A 21,073-nucleotide genomic window follows, 5' to 3' on the forward strand; every position below is an offset into this window, starting at 1 on the left:
GTGCTGCAATGTAGTTACAGAGCCCAGTCCCTACACTGTGTGTGTTATGCAGTGCAGCATCATCCGTGTAATCGGGGCTTTTACAATTTTGAGCATACCTGCTATATTATATTGCATAAAAAGTCCTAGCGTCTCTTATGGGATACATTAAACAGCACTTTTTTTTTAAATTCCGCCGTTTCAAGAAGAATGTCTTAAATTTTCTTGGAACTAGTTGAGGATGTTTAGAAGAGACGGTAGCGCCATCTAAATATGAATTCAACCAAATTAATTAATTTACATACTAGCTACAAACGCTTCAAGATGGCTGTTTCTGGAAATAAGGAGATGGAAAGTATGCATGTAGGGAAGTCACTGGATTGTTGATAATGTTAAAAATCAAATAAATATTATATTGAATGGGTTAAATAAAACGTTTTGTTTGATGGCATGTCTGGTACGTGCCTTAAAATTAGTACATATTATTAAAATTGAGATATAAATTGTTTCTCCTATGGGAGACTTCAGGCTTCTAGATTTTAAAGTAGAAATTGTTATTAAGTATCACATATCTATACTAATAATAAATCTGTAGCCGAAATTTTTCTGGTAATTTTCGATTTTCCAAAAATAATTGGTCCTAACATATATAATTAACCACCCTGAAATCGAAAATCGCTTTTTTGAAATTTTTGTTTGTATGTCTGTCTGTATGTTTGTTACCTTTTCACGCGATAATGGCTGAACCGATTTATATGACAAATGGAATATAAATTAAGTTCGTTGTAACTTAGATTTTAGGCTATATGACATTCAAAATACTTTATTTAAAAGGGGGGTTATAAGGGGGCCTGAGTTAAATAAATCGAAATATCTCGCTTATTATTGATTTTTGTGAAAAATGTTACATAACAAAAGTTTCTTTAAAAATGATTTCCGATAAGTTTTATTCTTTACAAAATTTTGATGGGACTGATATTTAATGAGATAAATGAGTTTTAAAATGAAAATAATGCCATCTAAGACGGTGCAATGAATTAAGAACAAATGACTTCGTCTATAAGGGGCCTTGGACAACAACAACCGAAACAGGGGCCTTGGACATCAACAATCGAAAGCTATTAAACATAGCCTACAGAGAATGTTTCTGTGTTTGTATGAAGGAATATCAGAAGCTAAATTAACCGATTTGTATAATTAATTATTATTTCACCATTGGAAAGTGTAGTTTCTCTAGATGGACATAATGCTATAATGTTATTACAGTAACGTCTGAGTAAATCGAGGACAGGTAAGGTTAAAATAGCTTCTTATGCACAGAAAATTTGATAGGCTATTTTGTACATTTGTTTTCTGTATTTCTTAAAATAATATTTATGTACACTCATTTTAATCTCAGAGAATTAACGAACAACGAGAGTGTATTGATTTAGTATGCAGTAATAGTACGTTAGCTTAGCAATTCATTATTTTATAATTCAAATTTTAACTATGCTCAATTGAATCGTGTTAAAATACATAAAATATATATGCAATACATGCAATGCAAAAAAAATTGGGTAATGAGCGAAGCAGACTATCTTGCGCTGTTGTAAAAGTTGTTCCCTGGATCAAACGTCCTATTTTAATTATGTAATTACTTTATATTTATTTCTAACAGGTGCAGCAGAGCGCACGGGTACGGCTAGTTATAAAATAAAACTGAATATTCAATCAGAGCTAATGTAATTAAATTACAATACATTAAGTCCCAAGATCTCCTATAGAATATATCAATTTTGAGTTACTTTTATTACTTGAATATTTTTTTCCAAAGAACAACGAGAACAGTGTAACCGCAGCTGTCGTTGGTTCATCGGAACAAGCTCCGACGTTCCGACTGTTATCTCGGAGTCGGAACATACCTTGTGCAACGCGGTACTGCGAGCCCGCAACAGCTGGGCAAGTGAGCAGCTCGGAGTCGGAACACTGTTATTTCGGAACATGAGGTTCCGACCTACTGTTCATTTTTGCAACAGTTCCGAGGGAGTCGGAACATACCTTGTGCAACGCGGTACTGCGAGCCCGCAACAGCTGGGCAAGTGAGCAGCTCGGAGTCGGAACACTGTTATTTCGGAACAGGAGGTTCCGACCTACTGTTCATTTTTGCAACAGTTCCGAGACCGGAACAGTTCCAAAATAACTGTTGTGTTATTTTTTACCCATCTCTAGTTAAAGTTATAACGTCATGATAATATGACATGAAAAATTTTTTCCGTAAACTCAGACGCCACTCGTGGTACTGGTACCATGGAAACAGAAATGTATGATGAACTTTGTGCCTCATGGATTTCTACACTGTCTATTTCGCTCCAGTCTCTATTTAACGTGCCTGAAGGTTTTCTTGTGAATTACATTCTGGGCTATTAAATACACACCAAGGATCCTTCATCCTATACTTCATTCCCAAACTCTGGGATTGGACGGTTTCCTGGCTGTTTCGACATCCAGCACAGCAAATGTTACTATCAACAATTGAACCACGTATTCAGAATGATGGCAAATATGCCCCACTCCAACCACTAAACCAGAACACATACATTCTTCCCCTTCTCCCTTTTGGTTAGAATACCCATCATTCCTCACATTGTCCTCAAGATTGATTGGGCCACATTATGAGTCACCTCATAGTCAATTGGCTATTCTCCTACGTTGAGACAACTTGTCCGGCCTGTGGTTTTCCTAGGCAAATGTCTGGATGTGCCCTAAAAGGAATGGGTCACAAACCTACATATTTGTTACAAATTTCAGCATTTTCCAAATTAAAGTCTTCACAAATGGAACTCATGGTTTTCATGTATTGCCCTGGATACCGATACTTCTGGGCAAGGTTATTGAAACTTAAGTTACTCATCCAGTGCAAGAACTTGGATTCCCTGTCTAGTGAAGACAGCAAGAGCCTCCTCTCTGTCCAGGCTTTTAACATCCTTGGCGATTCTGCCCAGCTGTTGTTCAGCCACACTGTTAATAGTACTTCCAACAATCCTCCCCCTCATGTAGTACCGTAAAGTGGGGTGACTTTGAACAGTAATGTAGCGCCTTTCTAAATTAAATGCTGTACCCAATTGCGAAAAAACTGAACTAATTTATTGACGATGAAAGAGAGAAAAATTCTCTCCGTTCCATTTCTCTTTCATCGTATGATGACGCAGAATATCTGCATGGAAATATCATATGTACTTCGGTACATTAAAATAATATATAATTTATTGACAACTTAAACAGTTTTTTCGCAATTGGGTACAGCATTTAATTTAGAAAGGCGCTACATTACTGTTCAAAGTCACCCCACTTTACGGTAGCTATTAGGTTACATCAATTTTCGCCTTTTCCACTTCGAAATTCTTTTGAGTTCCTTTAACAGAATGGTGAAAAATTTAGTGAGAAATGACAAAAGGCTTAGAGCTCATCATAGCCGTAAATTCCCTTGAAAGGACGTGTAATTGCGTACCTTTTGATTGTTTCATCTCCCATTTCAACTTCTTTTATTGCGATTTCACATGGTCCATCTTGCTTCATTATCTAATTATTAGATAGGGTGTACTCATCCTGCCTGAGGCAGTATTTAATCCTTGAATACATTCTTTCGTCGCCTAAAAATTACATACCAAGAAAAAAAACATTATACACCATTCAAAAGACTGTGGGATTAACTTGTAAATACAAGACTTCAGCAATTCCCTATCAGTTTTTCTCAATATGTCCAATTTCTGTAGTGCACATAAATCCCACAGTTTTGTGCAAATAATGTTGGTAAACTTATACAATAATATCTGTTCCATGTTGTTTTTATTGTATGACCTCAGCCATTAGTAAATAATGGACGTAATGGCATCATTATTCTGTGCCAGAGAACATGATTTCTTATTGAATGGCAAAATAGTTTCTAATGGGCTGGCTTAAATAAGACAATGTTACATTCTAATATTGTAACGAGGGAAATGATAGTGAACAAAGAAAAACCCCCAGCACAAGTGTTTGTCTACTATAAATCTCTTCTCACACACCAGGTCTGGGGGGGGGGGGGGGACCCCGACTGACCAGTAATTCACAAACTTTTGTGCACAATACAACTTATGACATTAAATGTAATATTCCACCTCACTCATTATCAATTCCATTATTTCTTCTGAATTACTCTTTTGAAGAATATACAGTACCTACTCTAAGAAAGAGCACAAATAGCCATAGTAGCTGCCGTGCCCTTTTTAAACCCCACTAACAAACCTACTCTACGAATATGTAGGTACACTGGTATGCTATTTAAAACTTTATTTTTCAATGATTTTAAACTAAAAGTTGTCCTGTAAGTAATTTTCTGTGTTAGATCAAAAAATTACCTCAGTTTTCTTCCATCAGGTAATATTTGTCACAAATTACAATGTAATAAAAAATAAAATTGTTACTTACCAGTATTTAAAAATAACTCCAAATTGATGGAGGGGGGGAGGGAAATTCATACATACATTCAACAATAATTTTGCATAAAAGTAAATAATATGATGATGCAAATACATAATTTTTTGTTAATAACATATTCTAGGAGTTGAATCTATCTTTAGTTTCTGTTACAACTGCACTCGACAATGGAACCTTTTATCTTTAACATTCAACAGTAATCCACCATCACATTCACATTCCATTTCCTATCTGTCGTGGTGTAATCTTTTAGAAATAGTTTTAAGTACAAAAGTAAAAGCTAAATTTTTACATTCATGTTACACCCAGTTTCTTAAAGTTATGCAGTATATTTTCCACAATTTGCCAATAGTCCTTTATATCTCCTAAAAAAGTTAAGGAAACATTTCTGAAGCTATCTCAAGCTAGTTTCGTATATTTACTCTTGCTTCCTCAAACTAATGGTCCAACATTAACAAGCAAATTTGAGTTCTCACGATAATCTTGGCTTTAATTAAGTGACTGATTTTAATTTTAGACTCAGGTATTTGAAATACAGACTTTCCTTGCCGAAGAGTTTTTACGAACTGTTTCATGAAACATAATTTTATGTGTAAAGGAGACAACAGTATTTACTTTGAATTAGTTATGTTTTTTTATCCTGGAGTAAACTCTTTTCGACACAGTACTTTTTCTCCTAATTGTTAGTTTCTCACTTGACTATTCCACTCGCAAAAAAAAAATTGTATAACTGAATATCAGATCAATTACTTCTTAGGATCCAAATATTAACCAACTATGACCATTTCAGCAGACCTTATCTAAGAGGAGTTATAAGTAATCATAGGTTTCCATACAAAACGGTCTTTCCCAGAATCTGAATGTATATCGTAAGACAACTGTATACTGGCAATTGTCTTTACTCATACAATGAAGCAGACATAAATATTTTATGAGAAAGAATGGGGCAATCTTAGATCTCTACCAATATGTACATAGAGCATATGAATTACTCAATATAATAAAATGCTTATTATGTGAAACACGAGGAAAAACTCTCTACTGGATATAACATTTGGCTTGCATGCAACCAGTATTGATTATTCAATCCATCTTAAAAAAAGAAGGCAATAATTACAGTCAGTGTAGTTGAAAGGAAAATCCAATCATAGTCCCTCTTGTAAGGTAGGTTTACTTCACAAAAGTATGGAGTAAGAGTTTACAAGTAAATTTCCTTATAAACACCAAAACCATTTAAAAAAAGACTGTATAGTTTGTTCTACTGTCTTATATCTACAACTATAATGACTGGTGGGGATCATGCTAATCACATGTTGGATGATCGTTCAATGTTGTCAGCAAACAGCTGGATACATTAAGAAGATTGACTGATTACTTGCCAATTTGCTAACATAAGAAGACTTTCCTACAAGTACCTACAGAAAGATTGATAAAATGTTTTCGTATTAGTAAGACTTTATCTTGGTTTATAACTGATAAAATGCAGTCAAGTGACATCGACAGTGAAGATGATAATACACAAAGTAGTGTCTTTAAAGAACGCATAATTCTGATAATACTTCCCAATTTCAGTATAATTAAATATTCCGATTTTTACTTCAGCACTGCTGTATCAACCACTCTCGGGAGGAAATTAAATGCAGAATAAATATGGGAAATACCTGCTATTAATCAGTTAAGAAGCTTTTGTCATCCAGTCTGCTCTCAAAAAAGCTGAAAGCAAGAATTTATAAAACAGTTATATTACCGATTGTTCTGTATGGTTGTGAAACTTGGATTTTCTCCTGTTGAAAGAGGAACAGAGTTTAAGGGTATTCGAGAATAAGATGCTCAGAAAAATATTTGGGGCTAAGAGGGATAAAGTTACAGGAGAATGGAGAAAACTGCGCAACAAAGAACTGCACGCATTGTATTCCTCACCTGACATAATTAGGAATATTAAATCCAGACGTTTGAGATAGGCAGGGCATGTAGCACATATGGGCGAATCCAGAAATGCATATAGAGTGTTAGTTGGAAGGCTGGAGGGAAAAAGACCTTTGGGGAGGCTGAGACGTAGATGGAAAGATGATATAAAAATGGATTTGAGGGAGGTGGGATATGATGGTAGAGACTGGATTAATCTTGCTCAGGATAGGAACCAATGGCGGGCTTATGTGAGGGTGACAATGAACCTCTGGGTTCCTTAAAAGCCATTTGTAAGTAAATATTTATCAACTCCTAGGTTATTTAGCAATGGAATTGGTGATAGTGAGATGGTATTTGGCGAGATGAGGCTGAGGTTTGACCATATATTACGTGATATTCGACTTACAGTGGGGGAAAACCTCGGAAAAACCCAATCAGGTAATAAGCCCAAGTGGGAATTGAACCCACATGCTGAACCACATCTTCATGTATTACCTAAGTGGTAGGAAGCGATAGTTTATCAGCTGGTACAACCCTACCACAGATGATAATTGAATGACCCAGTAGTTTATAATAAACTTATTAATAAACTCTTTATTAATTAGAACATCACAATTTCAAACTGTGTATATACCTCCAGAATTGTATATCACACTGAAATATAATTCCACTATTTCACTTTCTAACTTGGAAGTTTGGAGTTAAATCCCCCCCCCCCCCCAAAAAAAAAACCTTCTGCACGGCCTTGCCCTGTATTGTATCTCGCATGAAATGAAACACTGTATGCAGGGTGATTCAGAAGATATTGTAAATGTTTTAGGTGGTGGTAGTATGGACTATTATGAATGAAACAGTTCATATAAACAGGCGTCTAATTTTCAATGGGCATGGAAATACAGCAGATTGAGTGTTACACATAACAAGCCTTACATGTGGCAAAAAGGAAAGATAAATTACTTAATGATCACATTTATTACTTATTTGCATGGTATCAATTTCAACAGTTCAAAGTAATGGTTAAAAAATACCAACACCGACTTCAATGCACTTTTCTGCTCTGTTAACAACAGTAAATGTAGCTCTTCTGAGGTTGTCTTGTTCTTTTGAGGGCAGCACTATTCATAATGTGAGCGATCAATCCATCCTTCGTGTTTACGTCATTTTTGTACACTTCGCATTTCGACCCCAACAGACAAAAATCGACAGGAGTAAGGTCTGGGGACCTTGGTGGCCAATGCACGTGACCACCACAGCTGATCCATCGTTTGGAGAATGTGAAATTTAAATGATGTGTTACCTGATGGCTAAAATGTACAGAGCCTCCGTCATTCTTGAAGAACATATCCATTCTCGTAGCCAAGGAACCTCTGTACACTAACTACAAACAGCTGTTTCTCTACATCCATTATGACGTTTCTTCATACCATTTGTAGGGCTTATGTGTAACATTCGAACAGCTGTATCTCCACATTCATTGAAAATTGGACACATGTTTATATTAATTTTTTGCTCAGAATAGTCCATACTATCAATCCTTAAAATATTTATTATTTCTCCTGAATCGTCCTGTGGATAGCAAAGGACTTTAAGGTGAGTACATTGAGACAATGATGCTCAAGGAAGGGCCAATGAGATCTTTTTTAAATAATTTGCTTAATGACGCTGTATCAACTGCTTGGTTAACTAACATCGATGGAATTAGTAATAATGAGATAGTATTGTGGCAAGTTGAATCTATGCTTCGCCATGAGCTTATATTGGGGAAAATTTCCATAAAAACCCAATCAAATAATCAGCTCAAGCTCAATCGGGATTCGAATTCATGTCTGAGGGCTACCTTGGAGCCCAAGTTTCACTTGTCCTGAAGTGAAGTATACTGTAGTAAGTATGAGAGGATGAGGAACATTGGTATAGAATGGTTTGTCAATTAATAAGTTTTATGGACTAGCATGACATTTTATGTACATTTAAGATAAAACATTATTTTTCGTTTTCATTACACAAATATTTTTCTGACTCACAACAATTGTTTAAAACCACAACTACTGATCTTGATACAAATATTACAATATACAAGAAATTCTGTAATACATTCAAAAAGGCTCTTCACTTCTGTTAAAAGATATAACAGGCAGCTAAAATCCTAGCACCAGATTCCTTCTCACAAAGGAACTGTCCCAGGTCATGGTGCTTGAATGTAATGAAAATGTATACTTCAATTAATTTTCGTTGGTTAAGAAATGTGGTGATATCGTTCGTTTTGCTTTTTTCTCGTTTACAAAATAATTGACTTGAAAATAGATGTTATTTATGCCACTTCTTGTGCGCACTCGGATCTTCATAGTTCCATGACACTGCTCTCACAGCTCTCGCATTAATGTTGTGTAATCTATTTTCTTTTTCTCTTAACTCACATTAATATAGTACTCTTGCTGAAATACAATTTGAATTTAAAATATGTATTAGCTTTGTGACTCACCTTAAATATGATAGTGCGGATTCAAAATGAAGTGGTCAGAACAAAGAGCCATTGAATAGTACAAACATTTTATATAGACTAGCTTTTCACACTCTTCTGTAACACACACACTGTTTCCAACATGCAACATTGTTGCAAGAACGTTATCAAACTTTCTCACATGTTTCTCTGCCACATATCCACACTTCTGCCACACATATATTAGAATGTCTTTGAAGACATGTGAATGAACTGGTGATACACAGCCGAATGTAATGTCATTATAAGCTCCTATCATGCAATGCGTCTGGAATGTTTTCACAGATAATTTTATGTATGAAATACTCTTTTAGCCTTCGAATTACAATTTTATATCGCCTAAAAAAAACACACATCCAAGGGTTGCACAATTCTTGTAGTTTTTGGGGGATACCTTGTGTTTTAATTGTCTTACCATGTAAAGTTACTCCGCAAAATAATTGGCCCAGTATTCGAGAGAGGAAGATGGAGGAGGCGATATAATAATGAGTTGTATTCTATCTATAAAGATCCGCCTATTAGAAGAATGGTAAAAGCAGCAAGAATAAGGTGGGCTGGGCATGTGGCACGGATGAATGACGTAGAAATTCCTAAAAGGATATTAAATGGAAATCCTGGGGGCCAAAGAAGCCGTGGACGACCAAGAATAAGATGGCTGGATGGAGTTTAGGAAGACATATGTAAGATGGGATATAGGAATTGGAAAGCAATTTCGCAGGATCGAGACAACTGGTGGAAAATTGTGGAAGAGGCCAAGGTTCACAATGAGCTGTAGCGCCAAGGAAGAAGAAGAAGAAGACGAAGACCATGTAAAGTATTATTTACTTCTTCATCAGTAAATATAGTGTCATCTATTTGACCATTCCAGGAATCCAGAAGTAGTAGTGTGTCTTTCTTAACATCCAGGAGAAATACATTTCTTCACCATCTTCTACTGTGATTTTTTGTCAGTTTACCAGAACTACAATACTTGCATCGACAATGACATTAAATGGCTAATCTTTGTCTACACGTTGTTTTACTTTAGGTCCAAATTCCCCTTTCGGTTCTTGAAAGCATATGTACAGTCGTATTCCTCGACTTCCATGAATTTGGATGGTATATGAGTGGCACCATGGATTGCACTACTACTGTATTAATGTGAGTTAAGAGTAAAAGAAAATGGACTAGAGCATTAATGCAAGAGCTGTGGAACTATGAGGATCTGAGTGTACGCAAGAAGAGGTATTTTTTTATTTTATTTTATTGGGTTATTTTACGACGCTGTATCAACATCTAGGTTATTTAGCGTCTGAATGAAATGAAGGTGATAATGCCGGTGAAATGAGTCCGGGGCCCAGCACCGAAAGTTATCCAGCATTTGCTCTTATTGGGTTGAGGTATTAGTAGCAACGATTTTCAAGACAATATATTTTGTAAACTAGGAAAAAGTGAAACGAATGACTATCACCATGTTTCTTAACGAACGAAAATTAGCTTAAATATGGAATTTCATTAAATTCAAGCACCATGACCTAGAACGGTTCCTTTGTAAGTGTCCACAGGGGTTTCATAAACCAAAGAGTTCCTTCAACAGCATTTAAAATGACATCACCACTGTCCTATGCAGCTCCTTTCACAAGATAACTTTTCAAAATCATATCTTCAAATCCCCCCTTGAAAATCATGCATGGGCAAGAAATGTAGAGATCAAATACAAAATATTAGCTGCCAATATAGGCCTAACTGTAAGGCACAAAAAAACATTATCTGGCTGTTGGAATACAAATGTTTGTTGGTTGTATCTTAATTTTTCCTCATTAGTTAAAACTGTAGGCCAAATAATAAATGTTCTGTTTTCTACTTTTCTACTGGATTTACTCTGGCAGAGAGGGTGGACAATTCCTCACAAGTAAAAAAATATATATATATTTTTTTTGTGCAAAAGCAAGCTGTACGTGTTTTTTCAGTTTTCCTCATTATCTAAAATTGTAAACCAAATATAAACGTTCTGTTTTTGACTTTCCTACTGGATTTCGACTGGCAGAGAGGGTGGGGAAATTACTAAAAGTAAAAAAAAAAAAAAAAAAAAAAAGATAGATCACTTAGTTTATCAGAGACTATCCAGAGTGCATCACAGGAAGTGGGTTCACATTCCACTCACATAAGATGATATGGTCAATTGTTGAGATGTCAAAGGGGCTCTGGAAAGCCCGGAGAAAACGTCTGTGTTGCCTGGACCAAGGGCTTGCCCAACATAAGTTATAAATTCAGGATGGATTTTAACCTCAATTCTCTGGCTTATAAGCCCAGCGCACTAGTACTCAGCCACCACTGTGGTGGTTTTAATCAACGATAGCACAGATCAGAGTTCATAGGACACAATGATCTAGTTAAAATATAACCTGTAAGTAGATATCTTATTTACAGGAACTAGTTATTATCAGTTATCAGTCTTAGTTATTATTTTATTATTGTTAATATTTTTGTTTTATTATTAATTAATTAATTTGTATTACTATCTTTGTATTATCTCCATCACTGTTATTCTATTATTATTATTATTATTATTATTATTATTATTATTGTTACTATTATTTCTATCATCATTATTACTGATCTCTGTAAAATTTATGTAGATGCTACTGGACTGTACCCGAGCAAGAGCATATGCTCATTTCAGGTATCTATTCAAATGTACCATTTCAAATGTAAATTATGAATAAATTTGAAAAGCTAAGAACAGCATAGAGTATACTAAGATGGATGTGGTGTCAGTTGGGAGGGTTTCCAGGCCTGATTCACAAGCCTGCGAAATCTAACAATAAGTTAATAAGTCACATCAATTACAGCATGCATCTTGCAAACCATGCACTCACGTGTATGTAACAGTTAAAACTATGGAACTTTCTCAAATTAAAACATTTAAAAAAAAAAGGTAATATACCTTAATGACAGACGGGACTGTTTCAATACCGATGTGGTCTCATCATCAGTGTCTTTCGAACTACTACGGCTCCAGCTGGTCTTGATTTCCGACGACTGCTTTCGTCAATGGTGGGTATGTGCTGCTCTTATGGTGGTGGGGGGTTGTTTGTATGTCGTGTATTATGAGATCGAATAATGTCTGTGTATTTCATTGTAATTGTGTATTAAGTATATGCTGTGGGTATATTATTGTGCGCTTGTATATAAAATTACATACTGCTAACAACAATCACGATTACAATAACATAGAAGCAGATATGAAAATACTACATATCACACAAAAAAGTCCACAATTAAACATATTAGAACAATACGAAATATACAAGCACACAATAACATACCCACAGCATACACTTGATACACAATTACAATTCAATACACATACATTATTTGATCACATAATACAAGACATACAAACAACCCCTCTCCCCACCATAACAGCAGCACACCCCTACTATTAATGAAAGACCAGCTGTAGTTCAAAGGACACTGATGATGACACCACACCGATGTTGAAACAGGCTTGTCTGTCATTAAGGTACATGTATTACCTTTTTTTTTTTAATTTTTTTAAACACTTTTAACGTTTTAATTTAAGGAAGTTTTATAGTTTTAATATAAGTGTTAAAGTGAACAACAAAAAACAATGAAACAGTTAAGTCTGTTAACAAAATACTGTCTATATTTGTTTATACAGTACCATTAACAATCTTAAACATAAATAACACGTCAGAGCATATTTATAAGATCCATGTTGTAGTCCATTTGATTTATTTACCTACAGTTAGAATATGGAGAATTGTCAATCAGGCCTAGAAAACTCTCTTAATGGACACCATAATATCCACTCTAGTACACTCAACTTTTAGTGTCTATAAATCCGATGTCTATTTATAAGTTAATCAATCTGTCTCTGCGGTAGTGTGAAGTATAGTGGTATATCCACAATAGACAGATTACACAGCTACGAGTAGAAGAAAACATTTTCGATCTATTTTAAAAGTTTTTTGTGTCTTAAGTTAGTTTTGGTAGCTACAATTTTGTAGGTCATTTTTTCAAATTTGTACAAATTTTTGAAGGGAGTTTAGACTTACCTGTATTACTTTTGCTTTGTTCGCCTGAAATATTCCATAAATTCAAACACACATTAGTCTGATTTGAAAATTCTTAATGTTAAAACTGGTACTTGATTAATGAACATCACCAGTTCACTAATTGACATCACTCAGTTTGAGGGCAGAAAATTTGTTACCAGCCAATAAATTATCCTCTGCACCAGAGTATAATTCTTCTTGAACACCCTCTTCACCTTCTGATATTGACTCACTACGATTTGCCACCTTACTCTTCTTCTTTCTCTTGCTTTTCTTCTTCCTTGTTATGTCTGCCACATTTGGGAGTAAATCTCTAATTGATCTTACCAATATTCTGTACAAGGCAGAAACAGATGGCACATGTTTCAAGATGTGAGTCAAAATATAGTTATCAATATCTGATCGCTTTTTGAAGTTTATATATGCATTGTAAATTAATGTTCCAGAATAAAAGTTAGCTACTTTGCATTGCAAGAAAGGGAAATTAAGCAATGCATTCAGATACATGGTATGAAGCAAACAGCTCTGAAACTGGGCATATGTGTGTACCACACTGACTGAAAATAATTTAGGTCTGCTCTTTAAACACTCGTCCATCTGATGAAATGATAACATTGTTTCAACCAGTAGAAAGCATTCGTCAGTAGATATTGCTTCTACTGCTTCAGCTACTGAATTACAGCTTATGTCTTTAGTTTCAGGCGTTTTTAATGAATCTGTTTCTGATGTTTCCGTGCAAGTCTGTTTTTTAACACTTTTTCTAACCTTGCTTCCATTTTGTTTCAGGAAAGTTTTCTTTGACCTATAGTAACCTGCATGCACATCAATGATATTCAATGATATTATGCTAAGTACTATAGCATAAATATGATGTATGGTGACTAATGGATCAGTTACGTTTCTGGCCCAGTAAATCATAGCAATAATAAATATCTTCCATTCATCTGGAAAAGTATTTAAGCTATTAATATCCTCAACTTGTAATCCCATCATATCGTACATCACATTCTGTCTATCAGACAAGGACATATCAGGTATGTTCTTTAAATGTGGAATCTCACTTAGAGAAGCAGTGTTGTAGGCAGGTGAAAGGCTATACCTCTGAGGTTTTGCATTTTGTGTATGTGTAACATAAGTCAGTTCCACATCTCGATCAACATTTTCAGAAGTGAGAAGACCAAATATAATACCAAGTATAGGCAAACAAATTCTATGCGAGAACGGTAATGAGAAATCTTCAACTTGTGGTAATAAAAAATGGGTGTGATGGACAAGCATGTTAATAAAACATGGTGGTAAGTTCCCGCGGCGTAATGAGTCCTTGCACCAAGCTGGAAATAAGTCATCTAGCACAAAATTTGTGTCCAATGATGCAAGTTGATCAAGCTTACTACTGGAGGAGTCGCAGTTACTTTCGGCTGCTTCTTCTGTATCACTGTCTTCCTCTTCATTGTTTGAACTCAGTTCAATGTCTGAATTAGTTACAGGATTAAAAGTATTCTCCTTGTCTTCCGCTGATGGAGTTGGAATGACAACTGGATCAGAATTAACCGTTTTACAATCTACTTTTGAATCACTGTCTACAGAAAGGCCTAGGTAGGGGAGGAGATCACTTGTACAAGTTTTGTACGATTCCACAATCATTCTCAACTGTTCTGCAACAATCTTACGCTTGATTTTGTCGAGACGGTTAAGAATCTGAAAATAAAACAACATTTTAGAGGATATTTTAAAGAACATTTGAAAACAGCAAGACTTCACACTTTTGGCATGTTGTACCAGGAGACAAATTGGCTTCATGTCTATACAGATTCTCATTACTACGAAAAAATCATATATCGTGCCATAATAAACACATTTGAAGGGTACACGGGAATAACGATCAAGGTCAATTTTAGAAAGTTTCGAGAAAAGCGAATTTTAAAGTTTAAGCACTTAATACTTTGTTATGTGTGTATTTAATAGAAATTGACGTAGTGAAATGTCAAGAACGATTACCGTATTTCTTATTACTAGCTAGACCACATGATAGTACTTCCTTTCCACTATAAGATGGCATTATTAACTCAATTTCGAGTTTTGATGGACCTTGATCGTTTTTCCCGTGTACCCTTCATTTATGTTTGTTTGGAATGAACAGAGAAGTTTTATAATGTGTGTGTGTGTGTGTGTGTGTGTGTGTCTATAGGTGAGTCATAAGTATGTTTGAAGAACGCATGAGTGTGCTCCTGGATCAAAAATAATAACAATTCCTTATATGAAAATTTGACGGAAAGTGCTTATTCATTGGAAAAAATAGTAATAGTGACTTTTGTTTTCATAAGTATCTGATCATATTAAATTGTGTTGCTTTTGTTTTGATTTTGTACCATGATTATGAAACCGAGATTAAAATGAGTGAAGACTGAATACCATAGAATCATCGTCATTCAGTGAGTTGGTCTATCAGTCAGTCAAACAGGAATCTATTACACTGACTGGGAGGGGGGGGGGAACGCATATTGCATGAAATATCAATGTAATCATTATGAAATCATATTAAAGCATTTTCCCACAATTCCAATATTTTTCTGTTGAAATCAGTCAGTCATTCATAGTGTTCTGCCCAAGGGCAGGTCTTTCACTGCATAGCCTGCATTCTCCAGTCTTATTTGCTTCTATTTCTCTTTTCAAAGGGTAGTTTAAAAACCTCCCTTCCCTCCCCTCCGTCAATATGCATCATAGGCTATTGTACGCAATAAATGTTGTCCTTACAACAATAAATAGGCATCCTATTTTATGGTGAATAAAAACCTTAAATTTCGGTACAAAAATTTACTGATTACATTTCCAACTTCTTTACTTGTTAATATTTAGGATTTACCTTGCTTTGACTATATAAATTATTTTAATGTACCGAAGTACATATGATATTTCCATGCAGATATTCTGCGTCATCATACGATGAAAGATAATGGAACAGAGAAAAATTCTCTCCGGTGCCGGGATATGAACCCGGGTTTTCAGCTCTACGTGCTGATGCTTTATCCACTAAGCCACATCGGATACCCACCCCGGCATCGGACAGAATCGTCTCAGTTTAAGTTCCAACTCTTGGGTTCCCGGAGAGAATTTTTCCCCGTTCCATTACTCTTTCATCGTATGATGACGCAGAATATCTGCATGGAAATATCATATGTACTTCGGTACATTAAAATAATATATATGATATGCGTAAATCACTTCGTGATTTAAGACGGCGCTTATTCCGTCGGATCCCGGCCAACTAGTCACTCATAACGAGTGCACCTCAGCACATGTGTGGACTTCAGTCCTACGTTCATAGACATCTATGATGTAGTGCAGAGGGCGGCCACTAGAGGGAACCCAAGAGTTGGAACTTAAACTGAGACGATTCTGTCAGACGCCGGGGTGGGTATCCGGTGTGGCTTAGTGGATAAAGCATCAGCACGTAGAGCTGAAAACCCGGGTTCATATCCCTGTGCCGGAGAGAATTTTTCTCCATTCCATTAATCTTTCATCGTATTGCTTTGACTAGTTTCGAACTCTTGTGCTTCATTGTCCAAAGCCTAGTGGTGATCCCGTGCTATCTTCTGGTTTCCTGTTGTGGTGGGGGTGTGTGTTTTGAAATTGAGTTGAGTGTTCAGGATGTGATGCGGGTGTGTTTTAGTATGTTTATAAATTTCATATTGTTCTAGAATGTCAAGTTTCTGGTTTTTTGGTTGAATGTGTAAATTATTTTCATGTCGTTGTCTATGTTACTGTAGCTGTGTACTACTGAGTCATCAGCCAATGTTCTGCAAATGCTATGGAATGATGACGGAATTATGTAGATACCTAATATGAGGAAAGAATTCCCAGAAAAACTTCAATTACGACCATGTCCACCACAAGTGGCACTATGGATCAACCTAAAAAAATATCGTAAGCTATTTTACTTCTTTCTATAAAAAAAATCCCCCTAGTTAGGAACCACTGGTTTAGAACATATGAGTGTGCCGCAGAATTTTAAATTGCAATTTTAGTGTGCCACATGTTGAAAAAGACTGAAAAACGCTGCCCTAGATGAAAGAAACAATTCGGGAATAAAGTTAAAGACAACAATCATCACGTCCAAACCATGCTGTTTGTGCAGATGGAATATTTTTCCACTATTCTGCAAAACTCACCTTTTCAACTGCTGTCTCCACAGTTTCTCTCTGTAGCCACGTCAGAAGTCCTACAATTTTTCGTTGAGTTTTGCTCATTGAACGATTTTTGGGCATCTTAATTTGTGATAGAAAGTTCTGAAACACTCTGCACTCAATATAGTCATTTCCTAACACAGTAGCCATCACTGGAAGCAGAGACTTGTCTAAACCACCAAGACTGTTAAGAAACTTCTCTACATTGTATATCTTGCAGTTTATGTGATATTTCATATCCGTATCATTCACAGAACCAGATTCTTCTGCTGCTAGCACAACCGTCGAGAATGGAATATACAGAACATCATATACATAAAAATCTGAGTCGTAACTTAGAACTGGGCATCCTAATCTTCGTGCTACTGCAGCTACCTCGGCATCTGCTTCGAAATCACACTGTGCAAATGATATTCCCATTTTAGTCAATACATCCTTAAAAACTTCTTTCATCAGAAGAGGAAAGAATTTTAATCTAGTTTGTGATGCAGGTGTCATGCTTTTTGCAGTAGACAGTTTACTTTTTAATCTACTGTGAACAGTTGATAGCTTTCTGGTTTCATATCCTCCATCAAAGAGTACCAGAGGTATCACGTTGCATTTCTTTAAAAGAAGAAAGAAATTTTCTACACAATCTGCATATTTATCGTAGTCTCCACCAAATGCACAATTGCATTTGGAAACCCAGTTGTAAAGCTGTGATGCTAAGTTGTTACCATCAATAACAATTGAACAGTCTCTAAGTTCATGATGCTCCAAATATCGATCTGAGTGTTTTGCTATATAAGTAGTAAGTCCTCGAACACCCATTTCTGAAAAACAATAGCCAAAACATTTTTTTTTTTCAATTGTCATGTAAAATTAAACGAACGGTTTCTGATGCAAATAAAAGAAACGGAATGTTCATTATACTGTAAATATTCTCTGAATAAGAGTGCAAAATTATCCCACTGATGATAATTAGCCTGTATTTACAAGTACCGTATAGGCTAGGTCTACATTGACTGAAACAAAGTGTAGATATGGGACAATATGCATTAAACAATAACTGTTTTGAGAATGAAATGCCATTTAACACATGTCAGCAAGTTCATTTCTGGAAAAAAAAAATAAAATAAAATAAAATAAATAAAGGTATTTTCTAATTACTCCTCCCAAAGTTTCTTGTAACATGACACAAGCTACCTTAATGACATGCAACAATGTTAAAATGAAATTTCTGTATATTGTTTTCATACAAAAAAGTTATTACTGTTAATTACCTGTGAATATGTTTGATATTTAGGTGAAAAGTGTTTGCATCATCAAAGACCAACCAATTTCTAACATAAAGCGCAAACATAACCTAAAACAATATATTTTACAGACATTAACAAATCAAGGTAATGTTTCAAAAGCATCACAGTTGTTTACGAAAAACGCCATAAATGTACAAATAATTCATTAGGCTCAAAGTTTGGGAACAACTGGATAATACGCACGGCAGACCAATATCGATAGTCGACTCTACTCGCTGGCCACTAGTCACCGGGCCGTACCGAGCCGTATCAAACAAAATATAATCGAAATGGTGGTAGTCAAATTCGCGACTATATTCTTAAATAATTCACTCCATTAGTCAAGTTCAAGGTTTTATGTAGTACAACGGCGGTTTTTTGAATGCATTAAAAGAAAATGAAGATGTAATAAGATAATAAACTAGGTTATCACAAGGAAATTAACAGGAAAAAAGGTGTGTTTCATGGAATACGATTAAAATGACGGAAAGTAAATTTCCGGTTAATGTTCGCCAAAGCGTAAAGTAAGTAATTATGACGGCGTTGCTGTTTTATTTCTGGCCTATAGAAAAATACCTAGCCTTTTACGAAAAAAAAATTTAAGGACCTTGAAATTATTCACCGCTTTCATTATAGGCCTATTATTTCTTAACAATATTACGAATCAAAAACTGTAATATTATATAATTTAAACTACTACATGGACGAATCAAATCAAGCTAACCTAACCAAAGCTAACCTAACCTAACCAAAGCTAACCTAACCTAACCAAAGCTAACCTAACTAACCAAAGCTAACCTAACCTAACCAAAGCTAACCTAACCTAACCTAACCTAACCTAACCAAAGCTAAGCTAACCTAACCAAAACTAATCTAACCTAACCAAAGCTAATCTAACCTAACCTAAGCTAAGCTAATCTAAGCTAACCTAACATAACCTTCGTAAATGCAAGGTCTGTAACCGGAGCAAGAAGGGATCTCAATCATTTAATCTGCAAGTACACGCAAAAATAAATTCAAGTAAGGATCACGCTCCCACTGCATGAGAGGTCCGCGCATGCGCTACAGCAAAACTGTTTCTGTCCCGAGCCTCTCCTCTAAGGCACTCGTCATAATTGACTCGCAATATTTACGCAAATACACATTGTCGCTAACAGTGGTGCTATCTCTCAATAATGTTCAGAACGAAGGAGGTAGACAGAGAGAGAAAAAATTTCTCCCGCCAACTACGCCACACACCAACGTCATGTTCTTATGTTGGTGACATTGTGTATTTACTTAAATTTGGTGGTAAACGTAACGGCACGGTTCAAAGTGACCGTGCTAATTCTCCAGTATAGCGAAAGTTTGTAAAATATTTCACTTTTTTTCCGTAAATAAAACACGTGTTTACATAATTCAGGAAACTCAACCTGAAATTGTGAAAAGAAAACAGTGTTCCCAATGAAATTGTACGGAAAGTCACCAAACTGTAGTTCAAAAGTCGCTAGATCCGTTAACATCAACAGAGAAAGTTTTTTGTTGCTACAGAATTCTGAAAAAGTCGCTAAATTTCTATTTACATAATATAAAAGTTAAAAGAAATTGTCGCTGGTAAAGTTAAATCGACAAATTTAGCTACTTTGTTGCTAAAGTGGCAACACTGGTGTGTAATGAATGAGCAATCAAGACCGGATAAAAGTACTTCAACATTGTGAACATCGGGAACTTCGTCACATAGTTCCAGTTAGTATTGTAGATGGCAGTACTTAGAATTACGTCAATGAGAAAACCGTGTCGTACTATTTATTTGTCTATTATTACAAAATGTGCATTTAAATTAATCCTTTAAAAATGCCCAAGAGATAACACTACTATTAATCAAAAACCAATTAATTTCTTTTAACAACAATGTTAATGAATTCACCAATGCTAAAGGCTATATAGACGGGGAGGGCTTCCCTCCCTCGTGTTTACAATTTAAATAATAATAATAATAATAATAATAATAATAATAATAATAATAATAATAATAATAATAATACTTACTGGCTTTTAAGGAACCCGGAGGTTCATTGCCGCCCTCACAAAGCCCGCCATTGGTCCCTATCCTGAGCAAGATTAATCCAGTCTCTAACATCATATCCCACCTCTCTCAAATCAATTTTAATATTATCTTCCCATCTACGTCTCGGCCTCCCTAGAGGCCTTTTTCCCTCCGGCCTCCCAACTAACACTCCATATGCATTTCTGGATTCGCCCATACGTACTACATGCCCTGTCCATCTCAAACATCTGGATTTAATGTTCCTAATTATGTCAGGTGAAGAATACAATGCGTGCAGCTCTGCGTTGTGTAACTTTCTCCATTCTCCTGTAACTTCATCCCTCTTAGCCCCAAACATTTTCCTAAGAACCTTATTCTCAAACACCCTTAATCTCTGTTCCTCTCTCAAAGTGAGAGTCCAAGTTTCACAGCCATACAGAACAACCGGTAATATAACCTATTTTATAAATTCTAACTTTCAGATTTTTTGACAGCAGACTAGATGACAAAAGCTTCTCAACCGAATAATAACAGGCATTTCCCATATTTATTCTGCGTTTAATTTCCTCCCAAGTGTCATTTATATTTGTTAATGTTGCTTCAAGATATTTGAATTTTTCCACCTCTTCGAAGGATAAATCTCCAATTTTTTTAGTTCCATTTCGTACAATATTCTGGTCACG

The 21,073-nt window shown here is 35.5% G+C and overlaps 1 protein-coding gene across 1 annotated transcript; it reads right to left on the bottom strand.

Annotated features, from left to right (window-relative positions):
- Window positions 1-12,810: 12,810 nt before the first annotated feature.
- On the bottom strand, window positions 12,811-18,540 carry ast (protein asteroid). Its single transcript, XM_069818735.1, has 3 exons — window positions 18,350-18,540; window positions 17,073-17,899; window positions 12,811-14,601 (listed from the first exon to the last, which is right to left on the bottom strand). The coding sequence occupies exons 2-3, from the start codon at window positions 17,895-17,897 to the stop codon at window positions 13,021-13,023; spliced, it is 2,406 nt and encodes an 801-aa protein (XP_069674836.1). The 5' UTR covers window positions 17,898-17,899; window positions 18,350-18,540; the 3' UTR covers window positions 12,811-13,020.
- Window positions 18,541-21,073: the final 2,533 nt, after the last annotated feature.

This window comes from Periplaneta americana, chromosome 1 (genome assembly GCF_040183065.1).
Source record: "Periplaneta americana isolate PAMFEO1 chromosome 1, P.americana_PAMFEO1_priV1, whole genome shotgun sequence".
Classification (NCBI taxonomy): domain Eukaryota; kingdom Metazoa; phylum Arthropoda; class Insecta; order Blattodea; family Blattidae; genus Periplaneta; species Periplaneta americana.